Genomic DNA, 19,431 nt, shown 5'->3' with positions numbered 1-19,431 from the left:
TGCTTATTTGATCAGTTGCCAGTCATAATACAATTTCTTTGCAGGGGGGTTGGCTACCACCTGAATCTGTGCTCAGAGATCATTCCTGGCTTTCTGGGGGTGAGGGAGAGACACGCTGCCAGCATTCAAAGTGCCCTTTAAACACATGATCTCTCCAGCCCCCTTAACCCGGTCTTTGGAGACCAGGAAAATACTTCAGACTCTCCCAAAAGTTTCTGTGGTAACATAAGACCTGATGAATAAAAAAATAATTACTTAACTCTCCATGAGACCAAGTAATCTAGAGTTTGAACTTTAAAAAATTCTTGTGTATCCTGATAGAAAAGGCGTTATTGAACACTAGAAACCAAGAAGAGAGAAGAAACTTGTTGATACTGGCAGTCCTTGACTGGTTTTTCACTATTTAGAAAAACGACTGTTCAGTGGTCATGAGCAATCCTATTAACATTTGATGTTTTTTTTTTTTTCCTTTTTGCATCACACCTGACAATGCTCAGGGGTTACTCCTGGCTCTGCACTCAGGCATTAGTTCTGGCATTGCTCAGAGGACCATATGGGATGCCAGGGATTGAACCCCAGGTCAGCAGAGTACAAGGCAAATGCCCTCCCCGCTGTACTATCTCTCTGGCCCTGCTTCTCATTTAATTAAATATAATTAAATAAACACTAATCGATTTTTCAAGGTCGAGGGACCTAGAATATCTGGGGAACTCCACAAGTATCACAGGCAAACAGAGTAAGCATCTACTTCCCACAGATCCCCCCTCTAGAACACTCCGCATCTCTCACATCCAGCACAATGTTGAACAGAAAGATTGATAAATGCTGAATAAAGGCACTGTTGTTATTGTGTGTGGGGGGGGGGAGTGTTTTTTTTTAAAGAACTAAAGTTTTCCCATTTTACACTGGATTCTTCCTCATCAATTTCTTCTCTCCTCCTTACCTAGAAATCTGGCCGGGGCTGGGGATACAGCTCAACCAACTGTGCACGTGTCAGAATCCCTGGTTTGGTTCCTAACACTGCACAACCCCCTGAACATCATGGGGAATATCTGTGAGCACTGAGCCGGGCATAGCCCCTGAGCACTGCTGGGTGCAGCCCCCAAACAAGAAATAAGTGATCAGATGAACAAGGGACAAAATAATGTGTAGACAAAATTACTAAACTGGAGTAGCAACTACAGAGTCTTTTGTCTGATTGGAGCTCAGTCCCATTGAACATCCAACCACCATCAAGAACGTTTTGGTTTTGACTGCTCAAAAGGTGGTAGGACCCAACTGCACTAAGATTACTAGACTAGATTAGTTCAGCAGTAAATGCAAGCAAAAATATTTCACTGATATAATCTTTTTTTTTTTTTTTTAGGTGGGAGGCACACTCAGCAATGCTCAGGGCTTACTCCAGTCTCTGCACTCAGGAATTTCTCCTGGCGGTGCTGAGGGGACCATATGGAATGCCGGGGATCAAACCCAAGTCAACCACATGCAAGGCAAATGCCCTACTCGCTGTACTGTCTATTGCTCCAGCCCACACACAGATATAATCTTTAGTAGTACTTGAACTTATTAAGATGTTAAAACCAATTTGGTGAGCTACAAACAGCATGTTTAACATACAGAAGTAAAAACAGCCTATGAAAGTGCTTCATCCATAATGTGGTTAACAACTTTAAAGAAACTGTCATCTCAGTTAAATATATTTCAGTACTTAGTGACTAAAAAGCGATGATTCTTCCTGATGGGTGAAATCTAGTGGCAATACCAGGAAACAAGAGTAAGAGTTTGATTTCCAAATTATATGGATTAACAGTGGACAAGGAGTTTTAGATTAACCTGTCATAACCATTGATACATAAAGTAACTCAGATAATTACTACAGTCATTGTCATAAAATATTAATCAACCCTCAAACAGGTCTAAAACACAACAAAACTAGAACCAGTTTCCACACAACACCAAACTCAGTACTTTTTAATCCAGTGCTCAAGTGTTTTAAGTGGAAAAACTTTTTGGTGCACAAGAATAATAGGAATTGCTTAATTTTAACACTATCTGAGTACTGTATCCTTTCTCCTTTCTTAAGCCTATCGTCCTTAAAACTTTACCAGAGTATACTTACGTCAAATAATAGGGTTCAGAATGCCCAGGATTGGGGTCTTTCCCTTCAGTAGAAGGGGAAAGGGAGCTCAACTCTAAACTAACATACAGAATGTGGGGGCAGGGGTGGGGGTGAGACTGGTTGCTGGCTCTTCCCAATGACCTAAGAAACGAACTGCTCAGATACAAGAGATGCTCAATAGCCTTACATATGATGGACACTTCAATAGCTGAATTTAATTTTGACTTGGTTATCTAAATGCTGTTTCAGCAAAATATCCATTGTATAATGTGCTTAGTATACTCTGTGACTTCTACCTTTCCTATTCCAAGTCTAGGCGGACCTTCTAAAGAGGGTCTTGAGGGGTGGGAGATAAGTATAAAACGTAGGATGCCTGCCTTGCATGCAGCTGACCCAGGCTCATTCCTGGCACCCCAGACAGTCCTCCAAGCCCCACCAAAGTGATTCCTGAGTCAAGTCAAGCATAAGCCTTAAGCTCTGCCAGGTATGGCCCAAAAGGAGAGGTGGAGTAGGAGGGAAGATAACCTGCTCCTACAACCTGAGGTTACAGATGCTGCATAATTCAAAACTACCACAAACTTCTAGGGGCTAGAGATAGTAGAGCACGTAGGGTGCTTGCCTGGCATGCAGCCTACCCGGTTCAATCTCCAGCACCCCATATGGTGCTCCCAGCATGCCAGGACTAATTCCTGAGTGTACTCCCTAAGCACTGCCAGGTATGGTCCCAAAACAAAAGGCAAAATATCATAAACTTCAGTGAAGATCAGTAACTATGAACTGTAAGTGTCCATTCTGCCTTTATCCAGGGCCTGCAGGCTTCCCTTGAAAGAACATTTTTAGTTTACAGCTCAGAAAAGAACCTATCAGGGACTGAGGGTGCGGCTCAACTGGCAGAGTATCTGGGGCTGGCTCTCCGCACTGCTGTGCGTGCTCCCCCAAAGACTATCAGGACACGAGAACATCCTCGTCTCAATTAAACAGGACCCGGAGCTCTCCGTGAGGTGCTGAGGCACCCCTCAGGAAGCAGCTCGTTCCAAAAGGCCAATGAGTGAGTTCTCTGGTGACCGGAGCCTCTGCTGCTCACTCTCCCTGGGTATCGAGGCGACTCAGTACTCAGAGCAGCAGTCCCGACTCCGCCTAAGAGATAAACACAGCTTTCTCCACGATCGTTCAGTGAGCACGCTGAAAGAAAGCCCCAAGAGAGCATGAAGATTCTCGAGCTAGAGGCCTTCACCACTTAGCGAAAAACTAAATGTCCTGTTTACCACACTGCGTGAGAGAAACTGCTTCCTGCCTCAGACCCTGATGCACATGCAGCTGGCCAGGCACACGGACCTCCAACTGTCACGTTCCCCTGGGAGAGGTGCCACCAGGTGTCGAAAAGCTCTGTGTGGGGCCCTCTCCCTGAGTACACGCTAAGACCCCGTGGTTGACCCTAGCAGTAGGTACACACCTGTGGTGATCAGCACGTTCACCAGCCACCTGTGGAAGAGAAAAAAAGGCTTGGTATTGGTAGTGTCATCACCAAGTACCAGCCAAGGTTAGTCGTTGCCTGGAGACTGCAGCATGTGCACATGTGGGGTGGTCACCCAGTAATCATTAGGGGAATCTGGAAAGAAACAGAGAAAACCTGACCTGTTTTTTGAGTGCTCGCCCAGATTATAGTTTTTAAAGAGTAAAATCTATCAGGAGTGTTCTCCCCTAGACTCCGGTATCTAGGTAAAAATATCCAACTGCAAGCTCCAGCATGCAGCATACTGCCTTGCCATTAAGCCATCAAGTGCTCAAGAAGCCTTTTCTCCTTGTACACATGACTACTTTCTTTCCTGACTTTTGGCAACAAAGCACTTATTACTTCAACACCTATAATGTTTTTGTGTGTTTTTAGATGGCAAGGTCCAAGAACAAGAATCCTACCTTAATTCTGAACACACAGTATCAGAGACTTACAGGAAGCAAAGTAGAGAAATGCAAAACTTCCAGCAAGATTCAGACTCCCTGAGCAGAGCCACTGCCATGAGCACGAAGCCAGACTGAGACGGGTTTTCAGTCTCCATCAGCCACAGGCCCCACCTTGGAGTCACTCCCCGCCTTTCTCTTAAGATTAAAGAGGAACTTTTCAAAACATCTAAATCTACTTTAAAATTAAAAAAAATAAAAAAATAAAATAAAGTCCAAGAAGGAAAGCAAACAATGAAAGCAAACACAAGGCACACTAAATTACCCTCAAAATATCTATGTCTAGGTAATGTTCTCACAAGCCCTATAAATAGCCCACCAAGCTAAAGGTGACATCGACGATAAACAATAAGAATATGTTTCAAACCAAATACCTAATAATAATATCTAGGCAAAAATGAAACCTACTAGAGCCACAGAGACAGTTCTGAGGACAAGAGCACATCCTTTGCAGCAGGAGGTCACAGCTGATACCTGGCAGCTCCTGGGCCTGAACAACACTGAGAGTGAACTTCGAAGCAGAGACAGGAGTAGCCCAGAGAGGCTGGAGAGAGTACAGTGGCAGGACATGTGCCTTGCCCGACGCCAACCTCAGATTGATACCAGGCACCCAATATGGTCCCCCAAGGGACACCAGGAATGATACCTGAGTACTGTTAGGAGTAAGCCCTGAGCACCAGCTGTGGCCCTGAAAACTTCCCCTACTCAAAGAGTAATCCAAAGACTCAGCCGCCCCTCCCCCTCCAAGAAAGCAAGCTACAGGGAGCAATACAGCTATTGCCCTGCAACCAGTCAGCCTGGACTCCACCACAGGGGCCCCATATGTATACCTGAACCCCACCAGGAGTGATCACTGAGCACAGAGCCAGGAGAAAAGTCCGAACATTGATAGGTATGCCCCCCCCAACCAAAACCAACTGCCCCCTAAAATTCCACAATGATAAAATTAAATTTTAAAAAACAAAATCTTATTTCCCTATAAATGTCCCTGTTTTTCTTTCTACTCAACTCAGACTTGACACCAATGCTCAATGAAAACAAAATCTGGCAAAACTATATGCTCTACTAATATTTCCTACATACGTCTTTCCAGGTCCCTAAAACTTGTTCCATACAACTATTATAAGCACTGGGAAGAATTTCAGCTGTCTTCTTGATGAAAAAGCATCATATGCTGACCACCCTGATTTACACACACCAGACTGTACATTCCTGAGCACACAGAGGAAAACGAGGTCTACGAACAGAAACAACCCACAGAGCCAAAGTGAGTCAAAGTGAGATGAGAGCCAAGTTTTACTTCTAGCAGACAGAAATCCAATTGTTAGAAGACATCCCTGCTGCTGCCGTACAATGCATTTCGACATAACAAACACGACTAAGATTTCAAAATCTTGGCCTAAGATAATTATGTACCCAGCTCACACTCCCTCTCTCCTCTAGGCCTTCTTTCCCAAGCACGCTACAGCCGCGCCCATTCAAATCTCTGCTTTCCATAAGCACAACCACAGCCAGTAAGCAGAACTAATTAGCAAGCTCTACTAAATCTCTTAATACCCTGGATTTCACTCTGGCACTATAGGAGAAAGTAGAGTTGATGAAAAGCAACAACTTCCCCACATCACATGATGTGTCTTAAAGATGAATAAAATCAAAGAACATCCTACAACAGCTCTACGACACTCAAGTGTGCTGAATATGAACAGTACTCTATGCAGATCCTTATCCATGTATGCGAAACACAGCAGTAAGCAAAGAACCCCAACTGGGAGAGCCTAAAATCATGGTGTTGGGCCAGCATAGGTTTTTATAAATGACGTTAGATAAAAATATCATGAATGCCGGCTCAGAAGCCTGTAAGTCTGACTGCTGGAAAAGGGATGCCTACCTTCAATGTGCCGACGCACTGTCCACACAGCATTGGGGTTACCGGGTAGCTCAGAGACAGCCATTTCTGAGACCTGAAGAGACAAATCAGCATGAACACGTGTCATATTCACAACTACACCAAACCAGGTCGCAAAGGAATGCTCACGCTAAATGCAACATCAAAAGCATGATGTTATCTAGTAAAGAGAGAACTGAGGAAACAACAATGTTGGAGGCTGATAGCCTCCACGACTGACTTTTCTGTCATGAACTTCTGGGATGTTCTAAGATGCTGCAGCCAAGATCACACTTTTTCCTTAGCAGTTGGCATCCCAACATCCATCTTAAAGGAAAACAAAGGGAGGGTGGAGGAGACAAACCAACTGAGGGTCAAACAGATATCTGGCCAGAATCTCAATTCCTTCCCCACTTCCTGTAAGGTCAAACGCTACCTCTTTTTCATGAACCAATTCAAATGCCACCCCCTCCCCTCTTTACCACCCCCTCCCCCCTTTATTCTCTTGGCTGGCAGCCATCTCCTCCTCTTCTGCCTCTCAGAGAATTCAATCACGTGATAAGGGGTCTATTTAAAAAGTAACTGAAGAGCAGAGTGATAGCACAGCAGATAGGGCATTTGCCTTGCACGAGGCCAACCTGGGTTCGATTCCCAGCATCCCATATAGTCCCCTGAGCACCACCAGGAGTAACTCCTGAGTGCAGAGCCAGGAATAACCCCTATGCATCGCCGAGTGTGAACTGCCCCCCCAAAAAGTAACTCAAGGGACTGTTTTGTTCTCTCTTAAGTAAGGTCAGAGTCAAGAACCACTAAAATGCCCCATATTCTCCTAACATGAAAATAGATGCAGTATCTAAGATGAACTCAAAACCCTCTATTGTGGAAATGTTAAGTCAGGGGTTAAAGCACTTGCCTTCCACACTGCTGACAAAGGTTTGATTCCCTGCACCCTCAGGACTGACCCCTTAGCACACAAACCTTAAACACCAATGGGTGTCACCCAACCCCCCCCAATTTCTCATTTTTTCAGGCCACACTTGGGGTGCTGGAAACACACAGTGCCAGGGTTCCTGGAACCAGGACCCCACATGCACAGTATGCATTCAAGTCCTTTAAACACTTATTCCTCTTCTTTTTTTCCCTCTTTAGAAATAGTAAAAGAAAAAGGCAAGAAACTCCCCAACTAGGGAAAAAATTAGTATAGGACTATTTTTGGGGTGTGCTAAGGGGTTACTCCTAGCTCTGCATGCAGAAATTACTCTTGACAGCACTCTGGGGAACATACGGGATGCCAGGGATTGAACCTGGGTTGGCCACATGCAAGGCAAGCGCCCTCCCCACCTTCTATCTCTCCAGCCTGACACCATCCCTTCCTTAATTTACTGAAATAAAAATATCTGCTCATGTGACATGAAAATACTAAAAAATACCAATAAACTTTGTTTAGGGGTCACCCCCAAACTATATTCAGGGGTTATCACTCTGACCTCCACACTTAAGAGACAGAGCTATACCCCAACTTATCAGCTTGACTGTTCAAACAGAAACATAACTGACAAGCAGTCTGCTTCTGAAAGTGAGTTTTCCATCCCAAACTGAAAGCAAACCCTCACACGAAATTTTAACAAAAGTGACTCTAGGGCATCTGCAAAATAAATCAATTCCAAACCATGTTGAAACTAGGACATAGAACTTGAGAAGAAAATTTGAGTGTCTACATCACATAAAAGGTCAAACAACAGAAGACTCACTTAAAGTCTGGTTCAGGGACAAGGAACAGTAGAGCAGAGAGAGAGCACGCCTAGCACATGCCCGAGCACGCCTAGCATATGCCAGACCTCGGTTTGGCATATGGTCCACACGTTCCTGAGGATGACTGGGTGCACCCCGGGGGGCCCCAGAACTGCTGGGGAAGCTTGGGTATCACCAGCCCTGCAGCAAGCAAGCACACTGCATCCTCCAGCCAAACCACTAAACCACGGCCCAGCTGGCCAAGAATGGGGGGGGGGGCCCGGGCACGCCCCAAACTCCCCGGAGCACTGCTTCAGCAGCACCTGCCTGCCCCTTCGCATCCATTTACTGCAATAGTGCTACAATATTAAAAACAATGCAACTAAAAAGCATATGGTAATTGTGGTTTTTAAAAAAATATACACAGTATTAAGTTCTTAAAAACTGTGAATAAAACCAAAACTAGAAAAAAGCAGAGTACAATGTTCCTTGTGTAGCTCCTACCCTCTGTCACAGCTAGAGAGCTTAAAACTTGTCAAGGTGTTTTTTCCACCTTCATCCTATTTCCCAATTCAACAAAACAGAAGTTGCTGAGGAACAGGAAACTTAAAGAGCCCTGGTCCAATATCTGCCAACATACACAAACACAGAAAAGGAAACTTCTATGTCTCTCACGGAAATATTAATCTTTCATCTCACCCACATGCCACTGTCCGTGCTTTCCTACACACCCTGAAGAGATCAAGACATTCCAATCTTACCTCCAGCCCGTGCCTTAGGACTCTCAGAGACGACCGGGGCCCTCTGCCACAGGCCACATACAACTGTGGAGTATCTTCATTGGCCAGATCGGCTATCTGCAGAGGAAAATTAAGAGAAAAACCGTCTACTTGTAGTGTCAAGCTTTCACACCTCACCCTGAATATTCTCTGTGGACAAACTACTTTGTCAGTTTAAGCTTAAACGCAAGCTACTAAGGGCTGAAATATGGAAGGGTAAATGCCCAATGTTACAAACAACAATCAACTTTTAAGGCTTTTTTTTTTTTTTTTTTTTTGCTTTTTGGGTCACACCCAGCGATGCTCAGGGGTTACTCCTGGTTTTGCATTCAGGAATTACTCCTGGCAGTGCTTGGGGGACCATATGGGATGCCAGGGATCGATCCCGGGTCGGCCGCGTGCAAGGCAAACGCCCTACCCGCTGTGCTATCGCTCCGGCCCCAATTTAAGGCATTTTTTTTAAAATTATAAAAACCATAAGTTAGCATTTTAAGAGTGAAAAATTGTATCTCTAACTAGAAACAAGCATTTCTTTACAACTAGAAAATACAGGTAATGGGGCCAGAGAACTAGTACGGCACTTGCCTTATGTTTAATGTAGCCACCAACTGCTGGGTAACTGCACCTGCTTGCTCAACCACCAAATGGAAAGACCATTTGTTCTTGTATTGGTCCCCAACCTACAGTACTGTCTAGTACTGGATAGTCCAAATTAAAGTTAATTACAGTAATTTTGGAGGAATAGTACAGGGATTTAAGGTGCTTGCTTTACATGCAGCCTACCCCAGTTCTCTCCCCAGCACTATATTCATATTGTCTCTCCCTCCCTCCCTCCCTTCCTCCCTTTCAAATGGCCAACTTGGGCTCCACTCCCAGCATCCCATGTGCTGCCTCCCCCCAAGGCACATGCACTACTTTTTCATAAATTAACAACAGATTAACTGGTGCAGGAAAGAGAGCCTTACCCCTAAACTATGTCTCTAGACCCCATATATTTGGCTTAACTTCTACAGTGGCAATTGCTCAAGTATGCTGACAAAACTTACTTTGTCTTGATCTTAATTTAGCCGAAGAACTTTATAAACTGATTCAGATTAAAAGACAGCAATGGACAGCCTAACAGGCCAAGCACATGCCTTGCATGCAAGAGGCCTTTGGCTTCATCCCTGGCACTGCAGTCCCCAGAGCAACAATGGGTATGGTCAAAAATATTTTTTAGGGGCTGGAGCAATAGCACAGCGGGTAGGGCGTCTGCCTTGCATGCGGCCGACCCGGGTTCGAATCCCGGCATTCCATATGGTCCCCTGAGCACTGCCAGGAGTGATTCCTGAGTGCAGAGCCCTGTGTATCGCCAGGTGTGACCCAAAAAGCAAAAATAAATAAATAAATAAATAAATAAAATATATATTTATATATATTTTTAAATAAGTAACTGGGGCTGGAGAGCTAGCAAAGGTTAAGGGCTTCTGACCAAGGTTTGACCCTCATCTAGAGCACTGGCGAGTGCAGCCTGGCAGTCCCTAAGCACTCACCGGCACACTGTATCCTTAGGCCCAGCAGTCACTCCCGGGACCCCCCTGGCCTCATCCGCCAAAAGAAACACATAACAGCTGAGAGTATACTATGGAGGTGACTGAAATGACCATACCTGGCAAAACAAAATGGGAGAGAGGCTGTCCAACTCATCAACCAGCACAAGATTTTTGAGTGGTCTTGGTTGAAAGAAGAATGTATCTCCCTCTTCCAGAGGCATGGCAGATGAAAACTCAGGTTCTTCATCATCATCTCCAAGATGTGCAATTTGGTACAAGTAACTGGGGAGAAGCCACAAAGAACGTAGTCACAACATCTGTGTGCCGGTGATGTCTATTACCAACATTATGCTCACAGAATTTCATTAATACAAAATCCACGTAAGTACAATACAGACAGAACTGCTATAGCTTAAAACCTATACTTATCCAAGGGGAAAATTTCTCTTTTTTTGGGAAAGATTAGGCATGAAAATTAAAAGTACTGAATTCAAACTGGCACATAACACTGTTTAAAAGCAATCACTTTGGGGGCTGGAGTGATAGTACAGCAGGTAGGGTGTTTGCCTTGCATGTGGCAGACCCGGGTTCAATCCTTGGCATCACGTATGGTCTCCTGAGCACCACCTGGAATAATTTCTGAGTGCAGAGCCAAGAGTAACCCCTGAGCATTGCCAGTGTGAGCCAAAAAGCCAAAATAAATTAATAAATAAATAAGCACTTTATTTCACACTGAAGTCCACGCTGAGGGTCAGAGTTGGAGGTAAGGCGCTTGCCTTGCATGTGGCAAACCCCAGCACCACAGATCCCCCAAGTGACAGAAGTTGGCCCTGTGCAGAGCCAGGAGTAACCATAAGCACCACTGGGGGAAACCCCAAAACCAAAATAATAAAGCCTGCACTGAATCCCAGATCTGACCTTTAACAACATTCATAACCTTATGCTTAAACCTATGCCTCACTTGCCTCATTTCTAAATATAAAATACCTCACACCAGAATTTAATTAGTATTTAGAACATGGCACATATTAAGTATACTAATTTCCCAATAAAATGAAGTATGGACAAAGTCTAAAGAGAACCTATTTTCTAAAAAATCTAAAGAGATTTCTACTTTAATCAAGCACCAGGTCAAATTTAAGAAAATAAGCAAAAATCAAGACTCTGTGACTTTATAATTATGAATAATTTTATTTTTTAATACAATTTTTATTTATTTATTTATTTTGGTTTTGGGGTCACACCTGGCGATGCACAGGGGTTACTCCTGGCTCTGCACTCAGGAATTACTCCTGGCGGTGCTCAGGGGACCATATGGGATGCTGGGATTTGAACCCAGGTCGGCCGCGTGCAAGGCAAACGCCCTACCCGCTATGCTATCACTCCAGCCCAATTATGAATAATGTTATATGCCAAACAAATCCTATAATATATCCTGCACATTAAATATTATATCCCTATATTATATCCCAAACATAAAAGGCAAGTCCTTAAAACCTGAATGGAGCATTCAACTGCAAGTGATGGAGAACAGATAGAATTGTGACTGTATAACATAAAATGCCTGGAACACTACTCATTTCTCAAATACTAAGGACAGTCTGAAGAGATAATACAGCATTTGCCTTGCATGTGGCTGACCAGGGTCCACTGCCAAAAGTAGCCCTTAAGGACCCTTCTTCACTGCTGGTGGGAATGCCGACTGGTTCAGCCCTTCTGGAAAACAATTTGGACGACTCTCAAAAAATTAGATATTGAATTCCCATTTGACCCAGCAATACCACTGCTGGGAATATATCCCAGAGAGGCAAAAAAGTACAATCGAAACAACATCTGCACATGTATGTTCATCGCAGCACTGTTTACAATAGCCAGAATCTGGAAAAAACCCGAATGCCCCAGAACGGATGACTGGTTGAGGAAACTTTGGTACATCTATACAATGGAATACTATGCAGCTGTTAGAAAAAAGGAGGTCAAGAATTTTGTAGTCAAGTGGATGGGCATGAAAAGTTTCATGCTGAGTGAAATGAGTCAGAAAGAGAGAGACAGACATAGAAAGATTGCACTCATCTATGGTATATAGAATAACAGAGTGGGAGACTAACACCCAAGAACTGTAGAAATAAGTACCAGGAGGTTGACTCCATGGCTTCGAGGCTGGCCTCACGTTCCGGGGAAAGGTCAACTCAGAGAAGCGATCACCAACTACATTGTAGTCGAAGGCCATGTGGGGGAAGGGAGTTGCGGGCTGAATGAGGGCTAGAGACTGAGCACAGCGGCCACTCAACACCTTTATTGCAAACCACAACAGCTAATTAGAGAGAGAAAACAGAAGGGAATGCCTTGCCACAGTGGCAGGGTGGGGTGGGGGGGAGATGGGATTGGGGAGGGTGGGAGGGACACTGGGTTTACGGGTGGTGGAGAATGGGCACTGGTGAAGGGATGGGTTCCAAACTTTGTATGAGGGAAGTATAAGCACAAAAGTGTATAAATCTGTAACTGTACCCTCACGGTGATTCTCTAATTAAAAATAAATAAATTTAAAAAATAAAATAAAATGTTCCTAAAAGGAAAAAAAAAAAATCCCATTCACAGTAGTACCTCAGAAAATCAAGTACCTTGGAATCAGTTTAATCAAAGAGGTGAACGACCTATACAAAGAAAATTATAAAAAAAAAAAGTAGCCCTTAAGTGTTACTGAGAGTAGTACTGAAATTTTATTTCCTTTTATGCTTTTTAGGTCAGACCCAGCAATGCACAGAGGTTACTCCTGGCTTTGCACTCAGGAATTACTCCTGGCATTGCTCAGGGTACCATATGGGATGCTGGGATTCGAACCCGGGTCGGCCGCGTGCAAGGCAAATGCCCTACCCGTTATGCTATCGCTCCAGCCCCCCAGTACTGAAATTTTTTTAAAAAAAGAGAAAGAAATTCTAAGGATAGGATGGTTGAAGTGGGTTCAGCAATTGCGGTTGTTGACAGGTTTCTGTTTTAGGTAAGTCCAAGTGAAGGTTTTGCGAAATATCTCTTTGATCTTAATCAATAAATATTTTAATTAAATGCCTAGCAGAAAGCTTAGAAGAGATTAAGTTAGCTTAGAAGAGACTAAGCTATTCCTGTAGACACCCAAGGGGAGTGGCTGAGAAAAGTCTCTGAAGTATAGGAAGATAACCAAATGAAAGCATATAGAAGGAGAAAGAAGGCAGAATCTGTTTTGAAGGAAAACATTCTTGTAAAAAAGCTCCATCACTAAAAGTGATAGCTTCCTCCTGTCAACTTTTACGGTAACTAGGGTGAAGAAGAGCAATAAAAGAACTACTCACTGGTTTCCAAATTCTGATGCTACAAAGAGGAAGCCTGTTTTAAGCACACACATGGCAGCAGCAACAGGAACAGTGTCAAAATACTTCAGCCGGATCTCAGTAACCTGAAATTTAGTACATAAGACTTCATGGCACATAAGCAAGTAAAGCGAGATCATATACAGCGCAGAGTAGCAAACACTGTACTTCGAAGCCAGCAGTCAGAAACCAGACACAGACTCACCAGACCTAGTCACTCAGCCTGGCCACAGCTGCTTTCCTGCCATACCAGGACAGCCAAGTAGCCGAGTATGACCCGCAAAAGCGGAAAATGTTTACCTCCTGGCCTTTACAAAAGCATGTCAATTCCAGATCTAAACAGATCATGTTATCAAGCTGTTCACAGAGCTCATGAGCTGAAAGTAAAAGATCGTGTGAATTCAGTTTTAAGCAGACTCTGCAGAGCTTTCTCCTATAAATAAAAGTGACCTTATCCAATCTCTTATGAGACTATCAGACTGTAAGTCTGCTAGCCAGAGGGAGGAAAACAAACATCTGCAATAGCTGCAACTTTTAAATACTTTAGCACCTAGGGCAACTGCCTTGTAAAGCACTGGTTTCAATCTGTTCTATCTCAGTCATTATAATAAATTATTTAAAAAATTACCCTGTAAACTCTGAAGACACAGGCAAGGTTATTTAATTATAGCAAAACTGAGAAGGAAATGTTAAATTTTCATCAAACTAGACTGTTATTTCACACATAATCGTCACACCCAGTTTGTCATATAGGTACAATTTTGAACGCTCAACATATGATTACACTCCAGTTTTGCACTCTGCCCCACCCGCCTCAAGGGGGTGAGGGGCATGAAACCTGCAACAATTACACAATGAAATGCAGTAATTAACAGAAGTTTTTAAGGTTTACTTTGCTCCCTCCATTCCTGGTCTTCTTACCATATCTTCATCTGTCTCCAAAGTGATCTTGAAAATATCTCCCTGCTCAGTTTGAGCCAAGAAGAAAAACATTGATTTGGTCTTATGGGTGGCAGAGCAGACAAAAATCATTCCTCTTTCAGGATCATCGAGGTCATTCTAGGAAAATAAAACAAACATGACAGAAAAATTTTTATTGCTGGTACTGAGCAATAAAAAGGGAACCTAGGAGTCACCCAAGATCTCGAAGATCTACAAGTTCTGCCCTGTGTAAGCTCCCTGCCAGTAATACACAACCCCAAACCTCATCTGTTATAAACACAAAACAAAGTTTGGTTTGTTATTAGTAGAACAAAGTCTACTAACCAAGCAATTTTGTTCTACAAAGAACAAACAAAAAATAACCAGGCACAATTCCACTTTACAACCTGATCAGATCAATAAGGCATGAATATCTCCAAAGAACAATGTCAGAGAAGAGACATGAAATTTAAATGATCATCATGTCAGGCTGTATATAAACTCCCAAAACCAAAATAGTAGTGATTCTTAAGACTGCCAGCTTACGGGGCTGGAGTGCATGGAAGATGTTTGCCCTACATGTGGCCAACCCAAGCTTGATCCCCAATATTCCATAAAATCTTTTTTTTGAAAGATCTTACCCGCCTCCGAGGAATTGGACAGCGAATATCTGGCTGATCACCGAAGTTCTTGTAAGTGATATAGTTTTCAGAGCAGATCAGCACTCCACTTGGACCATCGGATCCTCCAGGAACTAGAAGAAAGCAAAAGTTGGCAATGATATAATGTAATTACATAAGATATAACTATGAAAGATGCAACTATGAGATATAAAAGATAAATGAAAAATGTAACTTGTAGGATAACATTGCGTCTGTCCTTTCAGCCTTGCCACAGGGAACTTAGTTTACCTTAAAGCAATGTCCTTTCTGTATGGACACAGGAAGACAGTTAATATTATGCTCTGTAACTTGGGAGTTGATTGACTTCAATAATATAAACTCCTGGGCATCTGCTTTCTCAACTCAGTTGCCCTTAGTTCCTAACACCCCAAAAGAGAGAGAGACAGAGAGACAAAGAGACAGAGAGACACAGAAAGAGAGAGAGAGAGAGAGAGCGCTGCCCCAAGAGCTCACGAACGACACACACACATCACCCCTTTCTGCGCATGCGAGGGCATTTGTATTTTTTACAGTAACTAAAGTATATTTAAGATGCAACTTTGAAAGTAAAACTTGACAATAATATAACTATGTTTAGTTTTAAATTCTTTCTCACCTTTTACAAAACTAAATTACAGATATACTGGGGCTAGAGACAGAGTAAGAGGGTAGGGCATTGGCCCTGCACACAGCCAACCCAGGTTCAATCCCAGGCACTCCATATGGTCCCCCAAGCCCTGCCAGGAATGATCCTTGAGTGCCCTGCCAGGAATGAACCTTGAGTGCAGAGCCAGGAGTATGCTCTGAATATAACAGCTGTGGCTCAGAAACAAACAAAAGTATTATATATATAAAGTATCTACATCAATAAGTAGAAGACTGCAATGAAAACCTCTATGGAATCTGTCGTAGTTTTTGGCACTTTAACGATTTATCACTTACATTACTGTATATCACAGACCTCGATTAAAAAAGGCAAGAGTAATTTGGGCGCCAGAACAATAATAAAGCGGACAGGACTCTTGCCTTGAATGCAACCAATCTGGGTTCGATTCCAGGCACCCAGTACGGTCCTTCAATCCCTGCTAGGAGTAATCCCAGCATGCAGAGGCAGAAATAAGGCCACTGGGTGCATCCCAATAGATTAAAGTCCTCACAGGGGCCTGAGCAATGGTACACTGTACAAAGCATTCAATCTCTAGCAGATCCCCCAAGCCCTGCCAGAAGTGATCTGAGTACAGAGCCAGGAGAAAGCCTAAGCACAGCTGAGTGTGCTCCCAACTTCCCCAGCAAAAAAAAAAAATAGCCCTTATAAAATGATCTAGGCAAATAGATAGAGCTCTTCTGAGAAGAAAAATTACCTGTAATTAGAAAATTTCCATGTTCCTCCAAAGGTTCACTGTATTTTCGGACCACATGATTTAAGCCAAGATCTAATTCATAGAATGTAAGAGTTTGTTGTGTATTAGCTGCTGCTTCCCCTGTTGGATCATTGTCTGCTTCCTAGAGAGAAATAGAAAATGGTACAAAAATTAATCTATAAGAGCTAGAAAAATCCTGAAAACAAGAACTCTTCTATTTACAAGTAAGGAAATAGAAGATATATAAACCACTGGTAAAACTTTACAAGAAAAAACATTAAACCCCATCAAAAAACGGGGAGAAGAGATGACCAGAAACTTCCTCAAAGAGTACAACCGGCCAAAAATATATGAAAAAATGCTGATTCACCAATCATCAGAGAGATGCAAATCAAAACAACAGAGCAATCACAGAGACTGGCATACATCAAAAAAAAAAAGGAATAACCAGTGCTCAAGTGGATGTGGAGAGAAAGGGACTGCTGGTGGAACGTTAACTGGTCCAACCCTTCTGGAAAACAATAGGGACATTCCTAAAAAAAATCTAGGAATTGAGCTTTCATTTGACCCAGCAATTCCACCTTTTGGGAATATACTCCAAAAGCCCAAAAACAAAATAGAGAAAACACATCTGCACCCCTTCGCTCCTTGCAGCTCTATCTACAATAACCAAAATCTGGAAACAACCCGTGTCCCAAAATAGATAACTGGATAAAAACACTATGGTATATATATACAATGGAATATTGCTCAACCATTAATGATAGTCATGAAATTTGTCACTCAGGAGGGAGACAAATGATCTCTCTCACATGTGTGACATAAAGAAACATAATAATGGAATAATGAGTACCCAACAGAAACAAGTATGAGAACTGGTATTCAGTAGGAAACATGCCACTTGAGGAAGCTAGGGGTTAGGACAGCGATGGGGCGAACGTTACAGTGGAGGTAAGCATTCAACTGGAGGTAGTGCTGAAAGATGGTATGAAACCCTATCAGCAATAGTACTGTCAACCACAGTGCAGAAACTTACTTTAAAAAAAAAAAAGAGGGGGTTGTAACCAATAGTACAACATGTAGGGAATTCGCCTTGCATGTGGCAGACCTGGGTTCAGTCCTGACCTGGGGTTCAATCCCAGGGATCCCATATACTCCCCTGAACACTGCCAGGAGTGATTCCAGAAAGCAGAGCCAGGACCAACCCCCGAGCACCACTGGGTGTGGCCCCAAAACCAAAAATAAACATAAAAAAAAAAACAGGTAGACAGAACTTTTAATACTCAAAAGTCAGACCATGTCAGTCTTAAAACTCTTAATGCAGTTCTATGCAGCTGTAAGAAAACATAAAATTTTGCAATTCACTGAAAAAAAGGGGGAAAATCCTGAAAACACAAGACTTCTACTTTACAAGTGAGGAAATAGAAGGCCAGAGATGCCAGATGATCTGCCAAAGTTCACATCACTAGTATAATGGCAGAGATGAAGAATTCAAGTCTTCTAACTCTGGGACCAGCAGTGCCATCTAATAGATGACTTTCACTACCTCCCTGGGAAAAACCCCCTCAACAGTTTCACCGCCTTTCTCAGAGAGCTCTTTTCAGTAAGTATATAGTTTTCATTGGAAACTGTTCCAATCAAAGTAGTGCTACTACAGTCAGGGAAGAAATATTACAAAGAATTTCAGTGAAGCTTTTAAAAACAAAATAGGGGCTGGAGCGATAGTACAGCAGGTAGGGCGTCTGCTTTGCATGCAGCCAACCCGGGTTCGATTCCCAGCATCCCATATGGTACCCCAAGCACCACCAAGATTAATTCCTGAGTTTTAAGCCAGGAGTAACCCCTGTGCATCGCCAGGTCTGACCCAAAAGGCAATAATAATAATAACAACAATAATAATATAATTATTGTTATTATCATTATTATTATTAGCAAGTTAGACATAAGATATACACAATGAAGAAAATAATCCTCAGAAAGCACTAAAATGACTGGAAAAAAAAAAACTTGGGGCTGGATCGATAGACTGCACAGCAGGTAGGGCATTTGTCTTGTATGCGGCCAACCCAGGTTCGATTCCCAGCATCCCATATGGTCCCCTGAGCACCACCAGGAGTAATTCCTGAGTGCAGAGCCAGAAGTAACCCCTGTACACCACTGAGTGTGACCAAAAAAAAAAAAAAAAAAAAACATAGGGAAGAGACAGAGAGACACAGTCCTTTACCTCATAATCCATTTCCAGACAAGCAAACATTGGATTTTCAAATCCCACATCTACTCCAACCACATGATACACCAAAGTGTTGGCTTTGTGCGCCTCTAAAGGAGATGAAATGGTAAGCCGGGCTGCAGCATCTCTGTTCAAGATATACACTAATTTCTGCTTCTCAATGGCGCCTATATTGGAAGGAGACAAAACAGAGAAGAGCTCCACTCAACTGGGAGGACAGATCCACATGATAACGATTAAGTCAGCCCTAACTCGACAAGCTTATGAACTTGAAACCCTCCTTGCTATCCTTTCTTCTCCTTCCTCATAGGGCTCACAAAACTCCAAAAACTTCAAAGTGTCCTAAATTAAAAAAAAAAAATCATCCAATCCCTAGCAACAGAGATGGTCCCGAGTCCTGCCAGGAGTAATTCCTGAGTGCAAAGCAGGAGTAACCCCCGAGCACTTCTCAGTGTGGCCCCAAAACCAAAATAGTAGTAAGTCTTCAAAGTGCCAGCTTGTGGGGCTGGAGCAATAACACAGTGTGTATGGTGCTTGCCCTGCATGTGGCTGACCTGGATTTAATCCCCAACATCCCATTTGGTCTCCTGAGCACTGAGCCAGTAATCACCAGGCACAGTGCCCAAACCAAAACGAACAACAAAATACTACTAGGATTGCCAACTTGCTTCTTTCAATTGCATCTAAGGATTCTGTGACCAAGAAAAGGCTGCCCTCTGGAGGCTGATCAGATACACAGAAGTTTCTTCATGAGATTCATCAGAGAAGAGACATGAATGTGAATCATCACTTCAGGCCCAGGAGGGTAAATACATTGTCTGGCAAAGTCATCTAAATGTAGGTAGCCATGAACAGGAGGGGCTGGAGAGAGTAGCATCAGGTAAGAAGCTTGCCTTGTAGGCAGCTGA

The 19,431-nt window shown here is 43.1% G+C and overlaps 1 protein-coding gene and 2 non-coding genes across 3 annotated transcripts in view; all 3 read right to left on the bottom strand.

Moving 5' to 3' along the window:
* The window catches only part of SF3B3 (splicing factor 3b subunit 3), a 40,816-nt gene that overhangs the window by 15,603 nt on the left and 5,782 nt on the right, over positions 1 to 19,431 (bottom strand). Inside the window, exons 4-11 of the mRNA XM_004600539.2 lie at positions 18,518 to 18,690; positions 16,294 to 16,435; positions 14,912 to 15,024; positions 14,271 to 14,408; positions 13,332 to 13,435; positions 10,122 to 10,287; positions 8,456 to 8,551; positions 5,967 to 6,039 (exon numbers count right to left, since the gene is read on the bottom strand). Of these exons, the coding sequence (XP_004600596.1) occupies positions 5,967 to 6,039; positions 8,456 to 8,551; positions 10,122 to 10,287; positions 13,332 to 13,435; positions 14,271 to 14,408; positions 14,912 to 15,024; positions 16,294 to 16,435; positions 18,518 to 18,690 (1,005 nt within the window). The remainder of the gene's footprint in view (positions 1 to 5,966; positions 6,040 to 8,455; positions 8,552 to 10,121; positions 10,288 to 13,331; positions 13,436 to 14,270; positions 14,409 to 14,911; positions 15,025 to 16,293; positions 16,436 to 18,517; positions 18,691 to 19,431) is intronic.
* Positions 14,674 to 14,763, bottom strand: LOC129406910 (small nucleolar RNA SNORD111). The gene has a single exon (XR_008631330.1). It is a non-coding gene; the product is annotated as a small nucleolar RNA SNORD111 (small nucleolar RNA).
* On the bottom strand, positions 19,243 to 19,322 carry LOC129406911 (small nucleolar RNA SNORD111). Its single transcript, XR_008631331.1, has one exon. It is a non-coding gene; the product is annotated as a small nucleolar RNA SNORD111 (small nucleolar RNA).

The sequence above is a fragment of the Sorex araneus genome, chromosome 8, assembly GCF_027595985.1.
Source record: "Sorex araneus isolate mSorAra2 chromosome 8, mSorAra2.pri, whole genome shotgun sequence".
Classification (NCBI taxonomy): domain Eukaryota; kingdom Metazoa; phylum Chordata; class Mammalia; order Eulipotyphla; family Soricidae; genus Sorex; species Sorex araneus.
This window is presented reverse-complemented; position numbering and strand designations above follow the sequence as displayed.